Source organism: Anolis carolinensis, chromosome 2, assembly GCF_035594765.1.
Source record: "Anolis carolinensis isolate JA03-04 chromosome 2, rAnoCar3.1.pri, whole genome shotgun sequence".
Lineage (NCBI taxonomy): Eukaryota > Metazoa > Chordata > Lepidosauria > Squamata > Dactyloidae > Anolis > Anolis carolinensis.
The window spans coordinates 288,891,227-288,910,794 of record NC_085842.1 but is presented as its reverse complement, the minus strand read 5'-3'; the positions used below and the strand labels follow the sequence as shown (position 1 = coordinate 288,910,794).

At 43.0% G+C, this 19,568-nt stretch overlaps 1 protein-coding gene across 3 annotated transcripts in view; it reads right to left on the bottom strand.

Annotated features, from left to right (window-relative positions):
* pde8b (phosphodiesterase 8B) overlaps positions 1–18,337 on the bottom strand; it is a 68,004-nt gene extending 49,667 nt beyond the window's left edge. For all 3 annotated transcript variants that reach the window (XM_003216304.4, XM_062972347.1, XM_008102925.3), the window contains exon 1: positions 17,878–18,337. In XM_003216304.4, coding sequence (XP_003216352.1) covers positions 17,878–18,177 — 300 coding nt within the window. In that variant the 5' untranslated portion in view covers positions 18,178–18,337. The remainder of the gene's footprint in view (positions 1–17,877) is intronic.
* Between the last annotated feature and the right edge of the window lie 1,231 nt (positions 18,338–19,568).

Here is a 19,568-nt window from a genome sequence, read left to right as displayed (position 1 = left end):
TACAAAATCATTAAAATATATGTGTATATGAAGCTTAAATAAATTTCACATTTAAACTTGGGTCCTATCTCCAAAATTCCTTATTATGTATACACCTATGTGCAAATACAGGCATTCCAAAATCTGAGGGGAAAACTCAACATCCAAACCGCTTGTGGTCCCAAGCATTTCAAAGAAGTGTATACTCAAAATTATCTAAAATGTACTATACCAACTTAATGATGATTTCAGAGTAAAATTTCACTCATTCTTTTTAGGAATTTCCAAGTCCCTCAGTGTGATACTATGGTCAACTTCCTCTGGTCATGCCAGAAGGCTGAGAATTTCTGTTGTCTCCAGTAAAACATTATAGTGGTTTATTTATTTGCAATTTTTCACTTTCATGGGGATCCTGTGCCCCTAAACTACTGCACGTGGCAGACCAACTATAATACTTTTAAGGAATTTGTTCTTATCTGATCACCCCATTCAACAGAGGCTGACTTTGGACAGTTAGAAGCTGCAGCAATGATTTTCTTAGAAATCAGCAGACCAGCAAGCACTTATGTTACTCAGATCACCTACAGTTGCCAGAGGTTAAAAAAAAAAGCCCAACTAGTATGGGCCACTAACGTACATCCGCAACATGTTGCATTTGCAACAGAAGAATTGCAGTACAGGACCCTATTACATTGAAATCCAAAGAGCGGGTGGTATCGGGGGGATTCACCAGGTAGAGTGGCAAATCTGTGCGGCAGCGAGGAACCCCGTCACCCCGACTCACCCCCTTACCCATCTCACATTGCTGCTCGGCTTCCCCCCGCACATTCCCCATTGTACTCAATGAGAACTCGGAAAGTTTCCTGTGTTCTCACTGCTCCCTCGTACAATGCTTTCACCACAGTTTGGGGACGGAGCCCCACTGGAAGTAGCTCTACATCATTTAATGGGATTCTGTGGGCTCCGTCTCCGAACTGTGGCGAAAGTGTCATACGACAGGTACATTTGCCTGTGTGATGAAGTCTGTGTGAGATCCCTGGAGATAACATACTAATAAAATCTGCGAATAATCCAATTGCAAAAGTTAAACCTGCAAATGTGAAGGGACTATATACAGGTGCTTAAAACAGTGATGCCATAGGGTACTAATTCTAACAGTGCCCACAAAGGATGAACTGCAATGGTTTACATAGGAACCAGATTTTATTTTAAAGATTTAGGAAGAACCCATTATTTGAAAAGTTGAAAATACAGGGATTTCTATTTAAAAAGTAACTAAAGACTAATCTCTTCTGAAATAATAGCTAGTTTTTCAATTTTAACTTGCATTCACAAGTTAATTTTAAGTCAATTTTAACTTGTTTCAGAAAATATCCTGTAGATGCTTTGAAAAAAATCTATTTTATGTTGATGATAAATCTCTTGCAATTGCTCTCAGAAAGAAAAGAAAACATGACCTCAGAGAAACCTGCTTCCCAGAACTTGCAGGGTGTACGTAATGCATTTAAATATTTTAGACGGGCTCAGGACATTTTTATTAACACCATTACAGTCTTTTTCAGATCACTCTCAACGTGATGCTATAAAGAACAGTCACTGCCTAAGTAATGGATTTCAGACTGAAAAAATGGCACACAAGGTGCCATGGAAAATAGCTGGAATAAAACCTCATTAGAACCATAATAATGAATTCCAGGTAAATGAATCCACAGAAAGCAGCAGCTTTGATGGCAGAGAGAGAAAAAAGGGATGAAAGTATTTAGTTGCAAGTGAGCTTAACATAAAATCTCTTCTTGACAGTTTTATATCAAGTTTAAATTATTTCTCAGACAAAGCGGTAACTGTTGTCACACCTTACAGGACTCCAGGTGTAGAATACCATTACCCAACTGGTCTTTCTGGCTCATAATTCTAATTGTACCTCCATTAATGGAAATATTATTGATTCCACAGGATGTTGCCAAGGCAGTTAAAGTGGAATCATAGCACTGTAACTGTGTACAATAGTGCAAAGGTGCCCAATGCCTGCTCCAAAGAAATCCAGTGAACTTTGTGGCTGCATAGTAATTTCTCAAGTCAGGTCCAATTCATTTCACTACTAGAGTCTACAACAACTCATTCTCAGATGTCAGGGGCAGGGGGTATATTTACAGTCACCAAACTGCCAGTGGGATGTGCTACTATGCTAAAACCACAAATTGTGCATTGTGCTTCCAGTTTTATTTTAAGATCTTGGGGTGTGCTTACATGGGGACCAAGCCTAGTAATGCCACAATAAAATACAACAAAATAAAAGACATTCAATTACAATGAATTAATACATAAAAACATATAGAAATCATAAAAGCATAATCTCAACAACGACTGATAACCAATAACCAATAGCTGGGCGCAATGGGCGTGTTCAAAAATTGGAGGCAAGGCAATAAATTATACACGTGCAATATATTGCAAGATCACTAATAAGATGGTGCAGTGGCTAGGTATAGGTGGAGTTAAAAGGACTCCGTCAAATTGTGCCGGATTAGTCAAAGGCACATTGAAATAACCAGGTTTTCAGGTCTTTCCGGAATGTGGCCAAGGTAGGGGCTAATCTAATTTCTCTTGGTAGGGAGTTCTCGAGCTGGGAGGCCACCACTGAGAAAGCCATCTCCCTCATTCCCACTAACCGTGTTTGGGACGGCAGTGGGAGCGAGAGAAGGGTTTCCCAGTAGAGCTTAAAGTTCACGCAGGTTCGTAGTAGAAAATGCGATCGCAAAGATAGGCTGGACCAGAACCGTTTAAGGCTTTATAGGTGATAACTAGCACCTTGAATTGAGACTGGAAACTTATCAGCAGCCAGTGGAGCTGTTTTAATAGGGGACAATCTCTTCCAGATAATCTGGGATAAGAATGTAATCTGGGATCAGATCCTTGGCTATAGGGCTGTGTGGAAGGGGCCTCAGTTGATTTGGATAAACAAATTAGAATTCAAACAACTATGTCTTGTCAAAGGCTTTCATGGCCAGAATCACTGGGTTGCTGTGAGTTTTCCGGGCTGTATGACCATGTTCGAGAAGCATTCTCTCCTCATGTTTCACCTACATCTATGGCAGGCATCCTCAGAGGTTGTGAGGTCTGCTGGAAACTAGGCAAGAGGGGTTTGTATATCTGTGGGATGTCCGGGGTGGGAGAAAGAGCTCTTGTCTGTTTGAGGTAAGTGTGAATGTTGCAATTGGCCACCTTGATTAGCATTGAAGAGCTTTGCAGCTTTAAAGCCTGGCTGCTTCTTGCCTGGGGGACAACTATGCTTGAATGGGTGTTTGAAAGAATGTTCTTAAATTTAATAAATGCTACTTATTAAACTTAATAGTAAAGTTCTCTTCTGGGGTAACAGACTTCAGAAGTCAAAAGTGGTGGACCAATCTTCTCCTGCCTATTTTCTCAGTTTTGCTGTGTTGGAAATCAGCAACCTGCATCTTTCCCTCACTATGGCATCTGTGGCTGATGGAAGCTACAGTCCCACAATATCTGGAGGTAACAAGTTGCCTATGTCGACACAGTGTCACAGAATTAATCTGGCAACTGGATAAAGCACCCATAGCGTGCGTGTAGCATAAACACACCAGCATAAATTATAATGAGCTTGCAAGTGCAAAAGAACGTTTTCTCTTTTCCTTGGCTTTGATGAAATCTAGCCCTCGTAGACTGTCAATTAAATATTTATTTATCTTTTCCCATTCTGTTAATTTTCAATTGCTTTATCAAAGTTGAGTGCTGTGTGCTATTTGTTTTTAAAGACCTTAATCAGACGTTCTGCACTGAGCCAGTTTTCCTAGAAGCTAGGAAATAGTTTTCAAATAATTCAAATGTCAAATTGCATGCAACTGCCAAATTAGAATTGCTTGTTCTACTATGCATACACACACATACCTCCACATATCAAACGCAAACGTTAAGATCGTGGTACAAAAAAGGGTATTTAATTCCCATCAATTTGAAAGATTGAACCATGTTCTAGATTGTACCATGGAAATAAAGTGTTTTAACATTCACTAGATTGTACACTAGGAACAGATAGTGTCTTGTAGAAGTATTGTGCAGATATTGTGTTAACACTTGGAACTGAAATGGATTTAACCGCATTGTTACCACTTCACATACTTGAGAAATTCAACATGGTGAAGATAAAGAATATTTTGACTGTGGCAAAAAATGTAGTAAACAAAAACAAACTGGCACTTCATTGCACAAACTGCCACTTGATTGACTGCTGTACAGTATACCCTAAATGTCTATACAATCTTAGAAGCTAAGCAGGATCAGCCCTGGTTATCACATTGGTGAGAGATCAGCAACAAAACCCAGCTTCACGGGCTACGTTTCCAAGCAAGTAACTGGAAAAATACCTCTGAGGATCCCTCACCTAAGAAAAACCTGTGAAATCCACAGGGCCACTGTAATTCAATAGGCAACTTGAAGGCTTTTCAACACACTTGGCAGGGAGGGGCCCCCCAGATTGTGTGGCACTGGAAATGTACATAGATGGATTCAATTCAATTACTTGTGTAAATTTTGGAGAGAGTGGATTGATCACATGTGTCACAGCAAAGGGGGTATATGCATATAAAATCAACATGTGCTTGTTTAACTTTTGTGCTACAATTAAAAAATATAATACCTTCTCAGTGTTAAGCACAGTTGGGACTGCCACAACCACAGCCATGGCTTAAATTCTTTTTTTAATTTCAAAAAGTAAATTTTGATTTTGCTGTGTACACACCACTGTGCTGACATGTAGACATATCCCTCTATATAAACTCTTGTCATTTCACAGATCCTCAGGGTCTCTCTAGCACTCGTTAGAATTGCTCATTCGTTTTATATAAGGGGTGCCATTATACTACACTACTGCATATAGTGAAACTTGAGCATCCACTGACTTTCATATCCACAGGGGTGCAGGAACCAAACCTCAGTGGATACTGAGGACCCACTGTATCTTGTATGCTATATCAAGTACTAATTATGCCACTTACTTCCATTACAGTTCCAAGTTACAACACAACAAAATACAGAAAAGTAAAAGAGCATGCCTGAATACTTTTGCAAGGGGGCTGCACCTTATACACCTTTACAGCTGGGAGTAAGCCCCGCTGAAATGAGTGTGGTTCACTGTTGCATATGCTGAAGTTTAAAGTCTTATACTTAAATTTGTCTGATTCAATTACTGCTATTTTCCCAGTATGTGGATCACTCTGTGTATTACAATAAAGTGATTAATATCTTATGCACGGTGTGAACAACTGATATAATGGCTAGACACTTAAAATGGCAAGAGTATCAGGAAAACAAATGCAGAAACCTATTGGGAGTAGCTGATGGATCTGATGGCTGGGGAAAAGGCGGTGAATCCACAATCAGTTTTATGGTTGCTTCTCCTGCAACTGCTCTGCATTGCACAGGAATTCTTCCAGGGCTGAATCTCCATCAGAAATAGGATCCAGAAGGCTCATGTACAACTTCAGACAAGGTAGCACAAAACCCTAGTAATAAATGCATGCACGTGTTGCCCCTAAAGTCCATACTACTATGCATTATAATGATTAATCAGTTCAATAATGTGCAGAACAAATTTAAATATAGATAATACAACATTTTAGCAATGTATCTGTGCTTTTTCCAGCTCTCTTCTCACCATTTTAGTATACTTTTGTGAAACTGCTGCCATCTTTTTTAATAGCTGAAATCACTGGAAACAACACTATTTTGTAAAAAAAAAAAAAAAAAAAGCAAGCTGATTCTAATAGCATATTTGTAACTGAAAGCTTTCAGAGGTAATAAAAAACAGAACTATACAACTCAGAAGCTAGAAAACAAACTCATTAAAATATCTGCCCCAAGACATGTTTGATTCGTGTCCACCTTTCTCCCAAAACTGAATCTTAGGATGGCTCATGACAAAAAGATGTACTGATGGATCAGTTCAACAATACTCTCTGGCTCTTCTTCATCTTCCCCATATGTGAGACTCTCTGACCTTGAGAGATACAATCTAGAGGACTGGTTATGTCTTACTACATTTCCCAGCAATAGTATTCTATAGCAGAGCGCTAGATGTCATGCAGTTTTGCGTACTTTGATTCAGCTAATAGGCTTCACTGCTTCCAGGCAGTTGCCAGAGCAGCAGCATCTCAAGGACACAAGAGCACAAAAATGGCAGAGACAGGAGAAGTGTTTTGTTCCTTTGTATGTCATCAGTCTATGTTTTGTGTCCTGTTTTTTCCAGAGTACTTCTTAACAAAGAACTCCCACTTGTGCACAAAAATGCCATACATCAGTCTTGCTGTTTTACAAGCATGCAACCAACTTCAACCACATCAGAGTTTTGGAGTGACTAGCTCTCTCTCCAACAGCAGCCCACTGCAAGTTTTTAAAAAACCCATATATATATATATATACACACACACACACACACACACACACACATTTGTGAAGCAGGGAAGAGAACAGAAAAAGGAACAAACTTTAAAGAATGATCAATCCTATTTGCAATGCAGCTCACTAAAAAACAGAAAATGGGGGGGGGGGTCTCTTAGGTACCATTGGTTGCACTTCCAGAAGAGCATTCACACTCACAGACTTCTAGAAGATATGAGAGGTAACAATATTTTGGCTGGATATTACTCGGTAGAGATATTACTTGGATAGTTTCCTGGCTCCTGGACATTAACTGGCAATTGGAGTGTGGCCTGGTGCCAGTAATCTGGTCTGGGCATAGAGAGGAGGTATCCTTGTACAAAGAAGTGTTCAGTACTTCCTGGGAAAGTGTCTGAAAAAGGCACACTTGCTTGTGTAAAGGGGGGTACACCAGAATATGTCACCAACAGAATTGTGGCCACTGTGTCACAACTGAAGTGTAACCACAGCAAGGTGTATCCTGAGGATAAAATTGAAGAAAGAGAAAAGGCAATTTGTACAAACAGGAGAAGGCATTCCCTCTTGATCCATTAGCTTGCCTTATCTGATATTGTATGGAAAAATACATTCAAAAACTTAGCATGAAGAAATTGTTCTTCTGGATGTATGGAAATATGATTGTATCATATACACAAACTGCTGAAGCTGTATGCATATGGGAATGTTATTTAAGCCTAGGACATATTGTTTACTCCACTTTATATCTATTCAGTATAACTGAAAAACACAAAAAATGCACATGCCTCTGTCCTCCCAGTCTACCCCACCTAGAGCACCAAGCAGTTTCTGGTAAAATCCCAGGAAGCGATTTGAGCTTGAAGTTCATTATCTTTTGGAATACAACTCCCAGAATGCTGCCATTAACACAGTCATTATTCTGGGAATTGATGTTTAAAACGTTATTTTTCAAATCACACAGCTCAACTAAAATTAAAGCATCTTTCAGTTCCATTCATTTAAGAAAGAATTAAACAGATTCTTAGTTCTGGCAGAATCAAGTTCTCACTCTGTCTCATGAAAGACAAGCAAAGAAGAAGAACAGGAAATAATATCAAAAAATTATAGATGATACATTAGAGTTTGTACAAATATCCATACAGCAGGAAAGTTTCTTGGAGCTTGTTTTCCTGTTAATAGCAGTTCTTACATATTCATACATTGAAAATGACATTGGAGCCAAATAGTAACTGGGAGCCTCCCTGTACTCTAACCACTAACTTTTCATTGGGCTGCATCTGATGCTGGTGAGCTGTGTTGTGCCTATTCCACCAGCAATAATTACACAAAACCAAAAGGTTAGGCAAAAATTAACTGTTATATATGCTCAGACACTATTTAACACAGTGGTTCTCAACCTGGGGTCTCCAGATGTTTTTGGACTACAACTCCCAGAAATCCCAGCCAGTTTACCAGCTGTTGGGATTTCTGGGAGTTGAAGGCCAAAAACATCTGGGTACCCCAGGTTGAGAACCACTGGAGAATCTTTCCCAGTGTGCTCAAGAGGCCATGCTAGATCCAAATGGGAGGATGTAAAACCCTTCTTCTGTTTTGCAAAGGATTCTTTATTCCCAATTTATATACAAACATACTCTGCTTAACACAGTGTCTGATAGGATACCCCCTTTTTATGAAGGCCTTCTGTGCCCTCCCAGTCCCCTGTTTTCTCCTTATACTCCATCTAGCTAAAGGTTTTTAGCAGCAGGAGTACTGGAAGAATAGTGAAAAAGAAAGGGAAAGGAAAACAGATTTGTCAGAGAGGTTATATCAGAGTATGTGCAGTAAACAATGCAATAAAAACACTTGACCTGGAAAAGGATGGGATTCTCCTTAGGCTGAGGTGTGTGCCAGCCCACAATAGCCAAGGTAAACAGAAGCAGTCTCCAAAATCTTTTATGGAGCATGTGTGAACAGAGAAACAGAGTTGTGCTGCTTTACCTATATTGTGTTTTGCAGTTCTCCGCATCCCTGGCAGCAGAGTTAGTGGTAGAGAAATGTAGTGGAATGCCTGGAAAATAATCTTAACTGGGATTTATTAGACTTTCAAGGAAGACGTTGCTTGCTTGTCTTGAGAGCTGAGTGTACGTGTGTATATACACGTATGAGTGTATGTGTGTGTGTGTACACATGTACACAAACACAAATGATACAAACACATACACAAACAATATATATGTTATTTAAAAAGAGAGAGGCATATCTACAAGTAGGAAATATCTTCATCTGGGTGTGAAGCTGTTGTGTTGTAACTGTTATGTGCCTTCCTGTCAACTCCAATGTATGGTAACCCTATCCTAGGGTTTTTTCTTGGCAAGGTTTATTCAGAGGGGCTTTGCCTTCCTAGAGGGCAGTGATAGTATAACTTGCCCAATTTCATGCAGTGGGTTTCCACGTCTAAGCAGGGATTTGAATGTGTGTCTCCTGGAATCCCTGTTCAAAACCCCAACGTTATACTGGCTCCTATCTTCGGGCTGTTAAAATGGGGTATAAATAAACAACAACAACAACAATAACAACAACTTGTAAAATGTTTTACATAATTGCCTGTATAGGGGTTTGGACTGGGTAGCCCTTGTAGTTTCTTCCAGCTCACATGGGGGCCAAGTCCAAAATACACCACAAAATACAACAACAAGGTACATTTAAAACAAACATATAAAAACAAAGGCATATAAAATAAAATAAAAACATACTCACAATAACCAATAGCCTTCTAGTTGATTGAAAACTAAAGTTTCAAATCCTCAACAATATTGTGAAAACATTGAATGTCTCCTAGCTCTGCAGGTGGAATACAGTTGTCTTTCCATATCCATGGATTCTAAATCCCTAAATTTAACCATCCGTGGTTTGAAAATATTCACACCTTGATTTTGCCATCTGGTATAAGGGAAATCATTCTACTATGTCATTGGATATAATGGGATTTGTTCATCCATGGATTTCAGTATATCTAGGCAGTGATGGTCCTGAACTAAACCACAGGGGATACCACAGGCTTACTATATTTACTAGAATAATGAAACATTTAAGAGGTTTTTGTTTTTAACTAACAAACTATCTGAATCCAGTAGTTTTCCTACCACAGAAGTCAATGCTTTGGCATAAATGTCTAGACTTTCAGTGCAGTGAGCTCTTCCTGTCTTACCCTAGGTTATAATATAGCAAATGTTCAGACTGTTCTCAATTCAGAAATAATGTAATATACATGACTTAAATACAGTAGACAGAGGCTCATTTGTCTTCCTCCTACTTGGGATGATTTTATTTCTAAGAAAATTATATGAGCAGTAGCTAGAGATGTTCAAAATGAATATAATTGACAATACTTAACTAAGAGCCCTATTAGTGGCAATCCGATGCAAAGCCTTTTATATTGTCTGCAAAATACATGGGAGAACTGTTTAAAAAGGCATGTCTAACATTGGATTTTTATGAATAATTTTTTTCTGTGGACCTGGCTAATAGAACTGTGTTCACTTTTGAAGACTATGTTAATATTTGTCCCGACTGCAGAAAGATGAGGTTTAGGATCCAAAATCTTTTTAGTTTGGATAAACAATCTGCCATCACCTTCATCTTCCGTTCGTCTCTGACCTGAGCTGCAATCATCATAGGAACTGAGGGAGAAATGAATTTTGCAGCAGTAATAATATCTTCTTGTGACCTGTTGTAATGCAAAATCCTTTGGAGTTCCTTGGTGTCAGATATGCAATTAGGATCCTTTACTTTTACTCTTGGGAAGACAAAAAGGCTCAAATGAGATACAGATCGATGCAATTGCCTGCATTTTTCAGACTCTCTTTGGAGACTTGACTATGGAAAATGTCATCATTAGAGTCTCCACTTCAAAATGTATCACTCTACCACAGCTTACAATTAAACTATATCTGAATAACAACACCAAATCACCACAATATACATATACCAGTTATGTAATGTACGGGGCACCCACATGTGTACCTATTTTTCAAAGTACTTCTGTATTTGTTTGGAGCAGCAGAGTCTAAAAGCATCATTGCTTTGATCGTATTCAATTACAATAAGTATCCATTTTATATAACAGTGCCATATCTTCTCCCTACACAAAATATGCAAAAGGGGTTCTTCAGTCTTCCATTTAAATGGGCTTTGAAGCCATCTACAATTAACTTTCCTTTTTTTTTTTAATTTACAGTGGTAGACAAAGAAGATGTGTGTACATAAAGGAGACCAAAATTATAACCGGACACTTCCAGTTTGTCAAGCATTTCCTTCTGATCTGTGCTTTCAATTACAAAGTTAGCTGGATTAACATCCTGGCAAGTGGCATCCCTGCCAATAAACAATTTTTTCAAATCACTGAATGCCCCTTTCTATTCCCTTAAGAACAGAGGAAAGATCATGCTGGACCAGACCATCTATCCAGCATGTTGTTCCCACTGTGGGCAACGATATGCCTATGGGAAGCCTCCAAGCAGGCCATTTTGTCTGGTAACGGATGATAGGAAACATACCAGCTCTTAGTAGACATACTAAATACTACTAATTAAACTGGAAGACACTGATAGAATTAAATAGGTAAAGGTAAAGGTTTTCCCCTGACATCAAGTCCAGTTGTGTCCATCTCTGAGGGTTGGTGCTTATCTCCCTTTCTAAGACGAAGAGCCAGCGTTGTCCATAGACACCTCCAAGGTCACGTGGCTGGCATGAGTGCATGGAGTGCAGTTACCTTTCCGCCAGAGCGGTACCTATTGATCTACTCACATCTGCATGTTTTCGAACTACTAGGTTGACAGAAGCTGGGGCTAACAGCAGGAGCTCACTCTACTCTCTGGATTCGAACCACAGGCCTTTCGGTCAGCAAGATCAGCAGCTCAGCGATTTAATCTGCTATGCCACTCAGTGGGTAAAATGCTCAGTGGTAAAATACCATGTCCATAAACATAGACCACAATGATACAATAGCATAGCAGCTTCAGTTTGCCTGACTGAAATGGTCTCACATGCAGAAGGAATGGCTGGATGGGTGTCCTTCAAAAGTCAACTTAGCATGTTTTGGTTTGACCATATAAAGGCTGCATTTGTTGCTTTTAATTCTGGCATCTCAATTCTTGAGGACAGAAAATGGTACATTTATAATGAGAAATAGTTTAAAGGCACTATATCCCACTTGATCTTGGAAGCTAAACAGGGTCAGATCTGGTTAGTAGTTGGAAAGAAGACCACCACCAATGAAGACCAGGTGCTGCAGGCTATATTTCAGATGAATGAACTGACAAAACCACCTTTTGAGTATTCCTTGCCTACGAAGCGCCTATAAAATTCATAGGGTCATCATAACTTGACATGTGTCTTGAAGACACATACACAATGCTTCAGAGCCAATGTCTTAACAGTATACAACCTCTTTATCTGCTAGTAGCTACAGCTTGCACCTCTGTACTGACATTTATTATATGATCAGTTCATGCCTCACTCTATTCCTATGGACTTGTTCGCTTACTATTGTCTTTCTACCACATAAAATTAATTTGTTTCATATACACCTTACATACATAGCCCAGAAGTAACTTTACACATAATGTTGTGAATTAAACAAAGTTTGTTAACACTGAATGATCAGAAAACAAAGGTGTGGCAGTCTCATCCACACATGTAGACGATTTTGGAGCATTTTGGATTTCTGAATAAGGCACACTCAACCCTTGAAATTGTTACATTTTATCTCCAGAACATATGTATTTTGGACGTCGTGATTTTATTTATTGTTTTTAATTGACTGGTTTTAATTGTTTTGATTTTTAATGCAACTGTTTATATTTTATATGTATGATTCTGGCATCAAATTGCTGCCTATTTGTAAGGTTGCTCCCAGTCCCCTTTGGATATAAATACTGTAAATAGGAAATAATAATAAATGGGCATGTTTAGCCTGCAGAAGAGAAGGCTGAGAGGAGATATGATAGCCATGTATAAATTCTTCTTTGGAGGCTTTTAAGCCGAGGGCGGGGATGCCTTGAATGTGATTTTCCTGCTTCTTGGCAGGGGTTGGACTGGATGGCCCATGAGAGCTCTTCCAACTCTATGATTCTATGATCCTAAATGTATGAGGAAGACTGGGCTAAGCAATGGTGCCTACTCCAAGCAAACTACACAGAATGGATGATTTGAACTTTGATTTACTTTTCACAAGTCAAATATTATAGTCTAGCCATGTATATTTTTGATCCTGCCAAATCACAGTGATTCACATTGTGGCAGGGATGTCAGTGTTACAGTTCCTGACTACCAAGAGCCCAACCTGTTGCTAGAGCCAAGGCAATTTCAGTTAACAGGAAACTAATACTTTTTTTTTGGGAACCATGCCAGCTCTGTCTGTTTATCCAGAAAATTGGAAATTAGTTCGAATTAGTTCATGCTTCAGCGATGCAAATTTGCACTAATCCATCCCTTGAAAGTTTATGTTTGAAAACAACTTTGGAACATTCTGATGGTGTCTTCTAATTGTTTAAGAGTCAAGGGACTGATAAAGCCTCCCCGACACATACCACTTTGACCCTGAACTTCAGCATTGTCGCCACTCGCCAAGGTACGTGAGTGCAGGGGCCGATGAGCCTGTACCAAGCTCAGCCAGAATGGGAGGGACCTGGAGCAGGAATGAGTCACCAGATGCCATGGCAACTGTTCCTGTTCGGCTGCATCCCATGTGCATCTGCTGCTGCTGCAGCCCCAACATCTCCGGTCAGAGCCTGCTTTTCAGCTGCATCCTCCCTCCTTCCCTCCCTTCTCCGTCCCTTCTTCTGTTGATCAGGGAAGGTCAGTCCAAAGGGTACCATGCAGGAGGCACAAAACACTGAGCATTCAATTGGCACCGCTCCCTTCCCCTGAGTCCCTTCTGTGGCTCTTGCTGCTCATCTCCTGGGAAACAGATGAAAAAGCTGGGCCTAAGTAGCCAAAGGCAATTGCATCTTTCCAGGCAGTGAGCCCCCACCACTTACCCACACAAAGCACACAACACACAGGCCAGACCTCTCCCTTTGAAGACTCAAGAGGGAACAGGGCATTACATTTTCATGAACAGCTACCCCACTCAGTGGGCCTTCCTATATGGGGTGGGAGGGCAGGACTGGATTGTCCTTGTCTGTGACCCCACAGTACTCTCTTTCTTTCCTTCATCCAAGATCCCATGAGAGTCATCCAGTCCAACCCCATTCTGCCCTGTGGGGAAATACAACCAAATGCTACCCTTCTGTCTTGGTCAGACCATACCTGGAATACTGTGTCCAATTCTGGGCACCACAATTGAAGGGAGATGTTGACAAGCTGGAAAGCGTCCAGAGGAGGGCGACTAAAATGATCAAGGGTCTGGAGAACAAGCCCTATGAGGAACGGCTTAAAGAACTGGGCATGTTTAGCCTGCAGAAGAGAAGGCTGAGAGGAGACATGATAGCCATGTACAAATATGTGAGGGGAAGTCATAGGGAGGAGGGAGCAAGCTTGTTTTCTGATGCCCTGGAGACTAGAACATGGGACAATGGCTTCACACTACAGGAAAGGAGATTCTGTCTGAACATTAGGAAAAACTTCCTCACTGTGAGAGCTGTTCAGCAGTGTAACTCTCTGCCCCGGAGTTTGGTGGAGGCTCCTTCTTTGGAGGCTTTTAAACAGAGGCTGGAAGGCCATCAGTTGGGGGCACTTTGAATGTGATTTCCCTGCTTCTTGACAGGGGGTTGGACTGGATGGCCCATGAGATATCTTCCAACTCTATGATTCTGTGACTCCAGTGGTGTTACTACAGTCCTCCTTGTCTGTGACCCATAACCCCACAGTAATCTCTCTTTTTTTCCTTCATCTCAGTGGAAGAGCCACAAAGATTATCCAGTCCAACCCCATTCTGTCCTGCAGGAAAATACAACCAAAGCACTCCCGAAAGACAGCCCTCTAGCCTCTGTTTAAAAACCTCCATGCTCAAATGTAGCATATTCTACTGTCCAGCAGATTTTACAATTATCTGTAAAGTTCTTCCTGATGTTTAGGTGGCACCTCTTTTCCTTCTGGAAGGCTCTGGAGCAGCTTCAAACAAGCTTCTCTCTCCTCAATGTGACGTCTGCTGCCCTGGAGACTAGGACACGGAACAAAGGCTTCATACCAGAGAGACTAGATTAGTGCCCACCCTGGCCATCTTCTGGAAACATCTGAAAATGTGGCTCTTCTAATGCTAATCGATTTAACATGTTGACTTCGCCTTTCAAGCCCTATTTGATTTCTAGCCTTGGCACTTTATCACCAGCCCCATCCCTGGAGTATATTGCACAAGCCCTGGCCCACCTTTTAGCTCTGAACATATCTACTGAATTCGGCTATTGGTATCAGTTGCTGTTGAGTTTATGTTTTTAATGATGGTTTACATGTTTTTATGTGGTTATGCTTTGCAATGTACATGTATTTTATGGTGTTGTATTTTAATTTTTGTTCCATTGGGCTTGTCGGCCCGAGTCCCTCCAGGGAGATGTGGTGGGATATAAGAATAAAGTTATAAACTGGGTTGTTGTGCATTTTCCAGGCTCTATGGCCAGGTTCAAGAAACATTCTCTCCTGACGTTTCACCCACATCTATAGCAAGCATCCTCAGAGGTTGTGAGGTATATTGGAAAGATAAGCAAGGGAAGTTTATATATCTGTGGAAGGTCCAGGGTGGGAGAAAGAACTCTTGTCTGTTGGAGGCCAGTGTGAATGTTGTAATTAGAATAATAGAATCATAGAATAGTAGAGTTGGAAGAGACCTCATGGGCCATCCAGTCCAACCCCCTGCCAAGAAGCAGGAAATCGCATTCAAAGCACCCCTGACAGATGGCCATCCAGCCTCTGCTTAAAAGCCTCCAAGGAAGGAGCCTCCACCACAGCCCGGGGGAGAGAGTTCCACAGTCGAACAGCCCTCACAGTGAGGAAGTTCTTCCTGATGTTCAGGTGGAATCTCCTTTCCTGTACTACTCCTCTGTTACGCCAGCTCCACTGGCTGCCAATTAGCTACCGAGCACAATTCAAGGTGCTGGCTTTAGCCTATAAAGCTCTAAACTGTTCCGGTCCAGCTTATCTGTCCGAACGTGTCTCCCGCTATGACCCACCTCGAAGCTTAAGATCGTCAGATGAGGCCCTGCTCGCGGTACCGTCAGCCTCACAGGTGCAGCTGGCGGGGATGAGAGACAGGGCCTTTTCAGTGGTGGCTCCCCGCCTATGGAACGCCCTCCCCATTGAAGTCAGGCAGGCTCCCTCCCTCCTGTCTTTCCAAAAGAGGACAGAAACGTGGTTATGGGACCAGGCATTTCAGCATGAGTAGCAGCAAAAATGAGATAAGAATATATGACCTACTGACAGACCCCACATGAACATGGAAAGCGCCTTAAATGTATATTTAAATGTATAATTATGTATATTTTAATGGATATTCTTAATTTTATTGTAATTTTTAATCTTGATGGATTTTTAAATTTGATGACAACTGTTTTTAATGTGTATGTTTATATTGTAAGCCGCCCTGAATCCCCTGATGGGTGAGAAGGGTGGGGTAGAAGTGATGTAATAAAAAATAAATAAATAATAGTTTGAAGCCATTGTTCCGTGTCCTAGTCTGCAGGGCAGCAGAAAACAAGCTTGCTCCCTCCTCCCTATGACTTCCCTTCACGTATTTGTACATGGCTATCATGTCTCCTTTCAGCCTTCTCAATTAATCACCTTGATGAGCATTAATGGTCTTGCCAGCTTCATGGCCTGGCTTCTTCCAGCCTGGGGGAATCATTTGTTCGAAAGGATGAGGAACAATGGCTTCAAACTACAGGAAAGGAGATTCCACCTGAACATCAGGAAGAACTTCCTCACTGTGAGGGCTGTTCAGCAGTGGAACTCTCTGCCCCGGACTGTGGTGGAGGCTCCTTCTTTGGAAGCTTTTAAACAGAAGCTGGATGGCCATCTGTCAGGGGTGCTTTGAGGGTGATTAATTATTAATTATTACTGTTCAGGTTCTAAATAGCTGTTTGATGTTGTTTGATGTTGTTTTATGTGGTAATAATGTTTTAATTTTACTGATCTATGTTTTGATCTATGTTATTTGGGCTTGTCCCCATGTGAGCCGCCCTGGGTCCCTTCAGGGAAATGGAGGCGGGATACAAAAATAAAGTTATTATTATTAAAGTTATTATTATTTTCCTGCTTCTTGGCAGGGCTGGAAATTACACTTTTAGAATTGCACCAGATAAGCAAAATCGAAGGTATGAAATAGGCATGGGCAAAGTCGGGCCTTCCTCCCACCATTCAGGCCCCTTCCTCACCGCCCCCCAAAAAGGTTGGACTAGATGGCCCACGAGGTCTCTTCCAACCCTATGATTCTATCTCTATCCCTCTCAGCCTGTCCTGAGGGTGAGAAAGGCAGACTCTTTGAAGGGGGTTGGACTGGATGGCCCATGAGGTCTCTTCCAACCCTATGCTTCTATCCCTGTCTCTCTCAGCCTGTCCTGAGGGTGAGCTCACAGGAGGAAGGAAGACTCTTGGAAGGGAGTTAGACTTGATGGCCCATGAGGTCTCTTCCAATCCTATGATTCTGTCCCTGTTCCTCTCAGCCTGTTCTGAGAGTGAGCTCACAGGAGGAAGGAAGACTCTTGGAAGGAGGTTGGACTAGATGGCCTACGAGGTCTCTTCCAACCTTATGATTATATCTCTATCCCTCTCAGACTGTCCTGAGGGTGAGCTCACAAGAGGAAGGAAGACTCTTGGAAGGGGGTCGGACTAGATGACCCATGAGGTCTTTTCTAACTCTATGATTTTATATCCCTCTCAGCTTGTCCTGAGTGTGAGGAAGGAAGCCCCTTGGAAGGGGGTTGGGCTAGATGGCCCACGAGGTCTCTTCCAACCCTATGATTCTATCCCTGTCTCTCTCTGCCTTTCCTGAGTGTGAGCTCACAGGGGGAAAGAAGACTCTTGGAAGGGGGTCGGACTAGATGGCCCATGAGGCCTCTTCCAACCTTATGATTCTATCTCTATCCCTCTCAGCCTGTCCTGAGTGTGAGCTCACAGGGGGAAGGAAGACTCTTGGAAGGAGGTTGGACTTGATGGCCCATGAAGTCTCTTCCAACCTTATGATTCTATCTCTATCCCTCTCAGCCTGTCCTAAGTGTGAGCTCACAGGAGGAAGGAAGTCTCTTGGAAGGGGGTTGGACTAGATGGCCCATGAGGTCTCTTCCAACCCTATGATTCTGTCCCTGTCTCAGCCTGTCCTGAGGGTGGGCTCACAGGAGGGAGGAAGCCAAAGTTGTCCCCTCCAGTGCCTCTCTCTCAAGAGGGAGGAGACCTTGGGAGGGGTCTTCCTAGAAGGGTCACCCCGAGAAGCCCCTTGAGGCAAAGGACGAGGGGCCCTGGGATGGGAGGGAGAGGAGGCGTTGTGTATCACCCCCTTGGGAGGTGACCTACCTTGAGGCTGCTCTGGCTGGTCTGGGTCTCCACCTCGACGCCGCAGCACCGGCGTCCCCTTCCTCCCCTGTTTCCTCCTCCTCCTCCGCGGTGCTGCGGGGCGGCTCGGCTCTGGTAGGCGAGCACCGAAGGGACGATGGACTCGGCCGCGTCGGTCTTGACGAAGAGGCCGTGCACCGCGGAGGACGAGGACGGGCCGGCGGCGGCGGCGGTGGTCTGGTGCGGGGAGGTGGACTCGTCCGAGTCCCGGCAGTAGATCACGCCGCTCTGCGAGACGTGGATGCTGGGGGCGCAGCCCATCCCTCCCTCTGCCTCTCGCCCTGCCTTCCGGCCTCGGGCTCAGGCGCTGCCCGCTCTGGAGCATCCTCCGGCACCACCACGCAGCAGCAGGAGCAGCAGGCGGCGGGGCGCCAAGGGTGTCTCCTCCCGCCTCCGCCGCCCGGGAGCCCCGCGGGGCGCCATCGGGGCAGGGCTTCGCGGGAGGAGGGGCGGGAGGAGGAGGAGGAGGAGGAGGAGGGAGGGGAGGACCGGAAGACCCCCCCCTCCTCGGAGAGCTCCCAGCCCGGCAGCCCCTCGCCGCCTCCTGCCTGCAGCCGGGCTCCGCACAGCCCTTCCTCCCTTTGGCAGCCACAGGTGAGCCAGTCCTGCCTATAGAAGGGCAAGCTGGGTGGACATGAAAGGGCACCTCCACCTTCAGCCACAGAGAGTGGAACAAGGGCCATCCATCCAAGCCAGGCATGGGCCAACTTGGGCCTTCCTCCAGGTGTTTTGGACTTAAACTCCCACCATTCCTCACAGCTTAAGCGGCTGAGGGGGAAAAGGAAGGGGCCTGAGGCTGTGAGGAATGGTGGGAGTTGAAGTCCAAAACACCTGGAGGAAGGCCCAAGTTGGTCCGTGCCTGTTGTATACCATCGATTTTGCTTATATGGTGCAATTCCAGATTTGAAGGAGTTCTGTTTCCAGACATTTGGGTTGCGGTGAGTTTTCCCGGCTGCATGGCCATCTTCCAAAAACATTCTCTCCTGATGTTTCGCCCACATCTATGGCAGGCATCCTCAGAAATTGCGATATCTGTTGGAAACTAGCCAAGGGAGGTTTCTAAATCTGTGGAATGTCCAGGATGAGAGAAAGAACTCTAGTCTCTTGGAGGAAAGTGTGAATGTTGCAATTGTCCACCTTGAGTAGCATTAAATGGCCTTCTAGCTTCAAAGCCTGTCTGCTTCCTGCCTGAGGGAATCCTTTGTTAGGTTCTGTCCCTGATTGTGTCCTGTCTGGAATTCCCATTTTTCAGAGTGTTGTTCTTTATTTGCTGTCCTGATTTTAGAGGGTTTTTAAAAAAATAAATAAATACTGGTAGTCAGATTTTGTTCATTTTCATTGAAGCTGCAAGGCTGTTCAATTCTAATCAAGGTGGCCGATTGCAACATTCACACTTGCCCCAAACAGACAAAAATTATTTCTCCCACCCTGAACAGATATATAAACTCCACTTGGTTAGTTTCCAACAGACCTCACAACCTCTGAGGATGCCTGCCATAGATGTGGGCTAAAAGTCAGGAGAATATGCTTCCGGAATATGGCCATGCAGCCCGGAAAACTCGTGGTAACCCAGTAATTCCAGCCATGAAAGCCTTTGACAACACAATGACAGAGTTGATTGCCTATCGGAGTATGCCAAAAAGCAGGGCCTA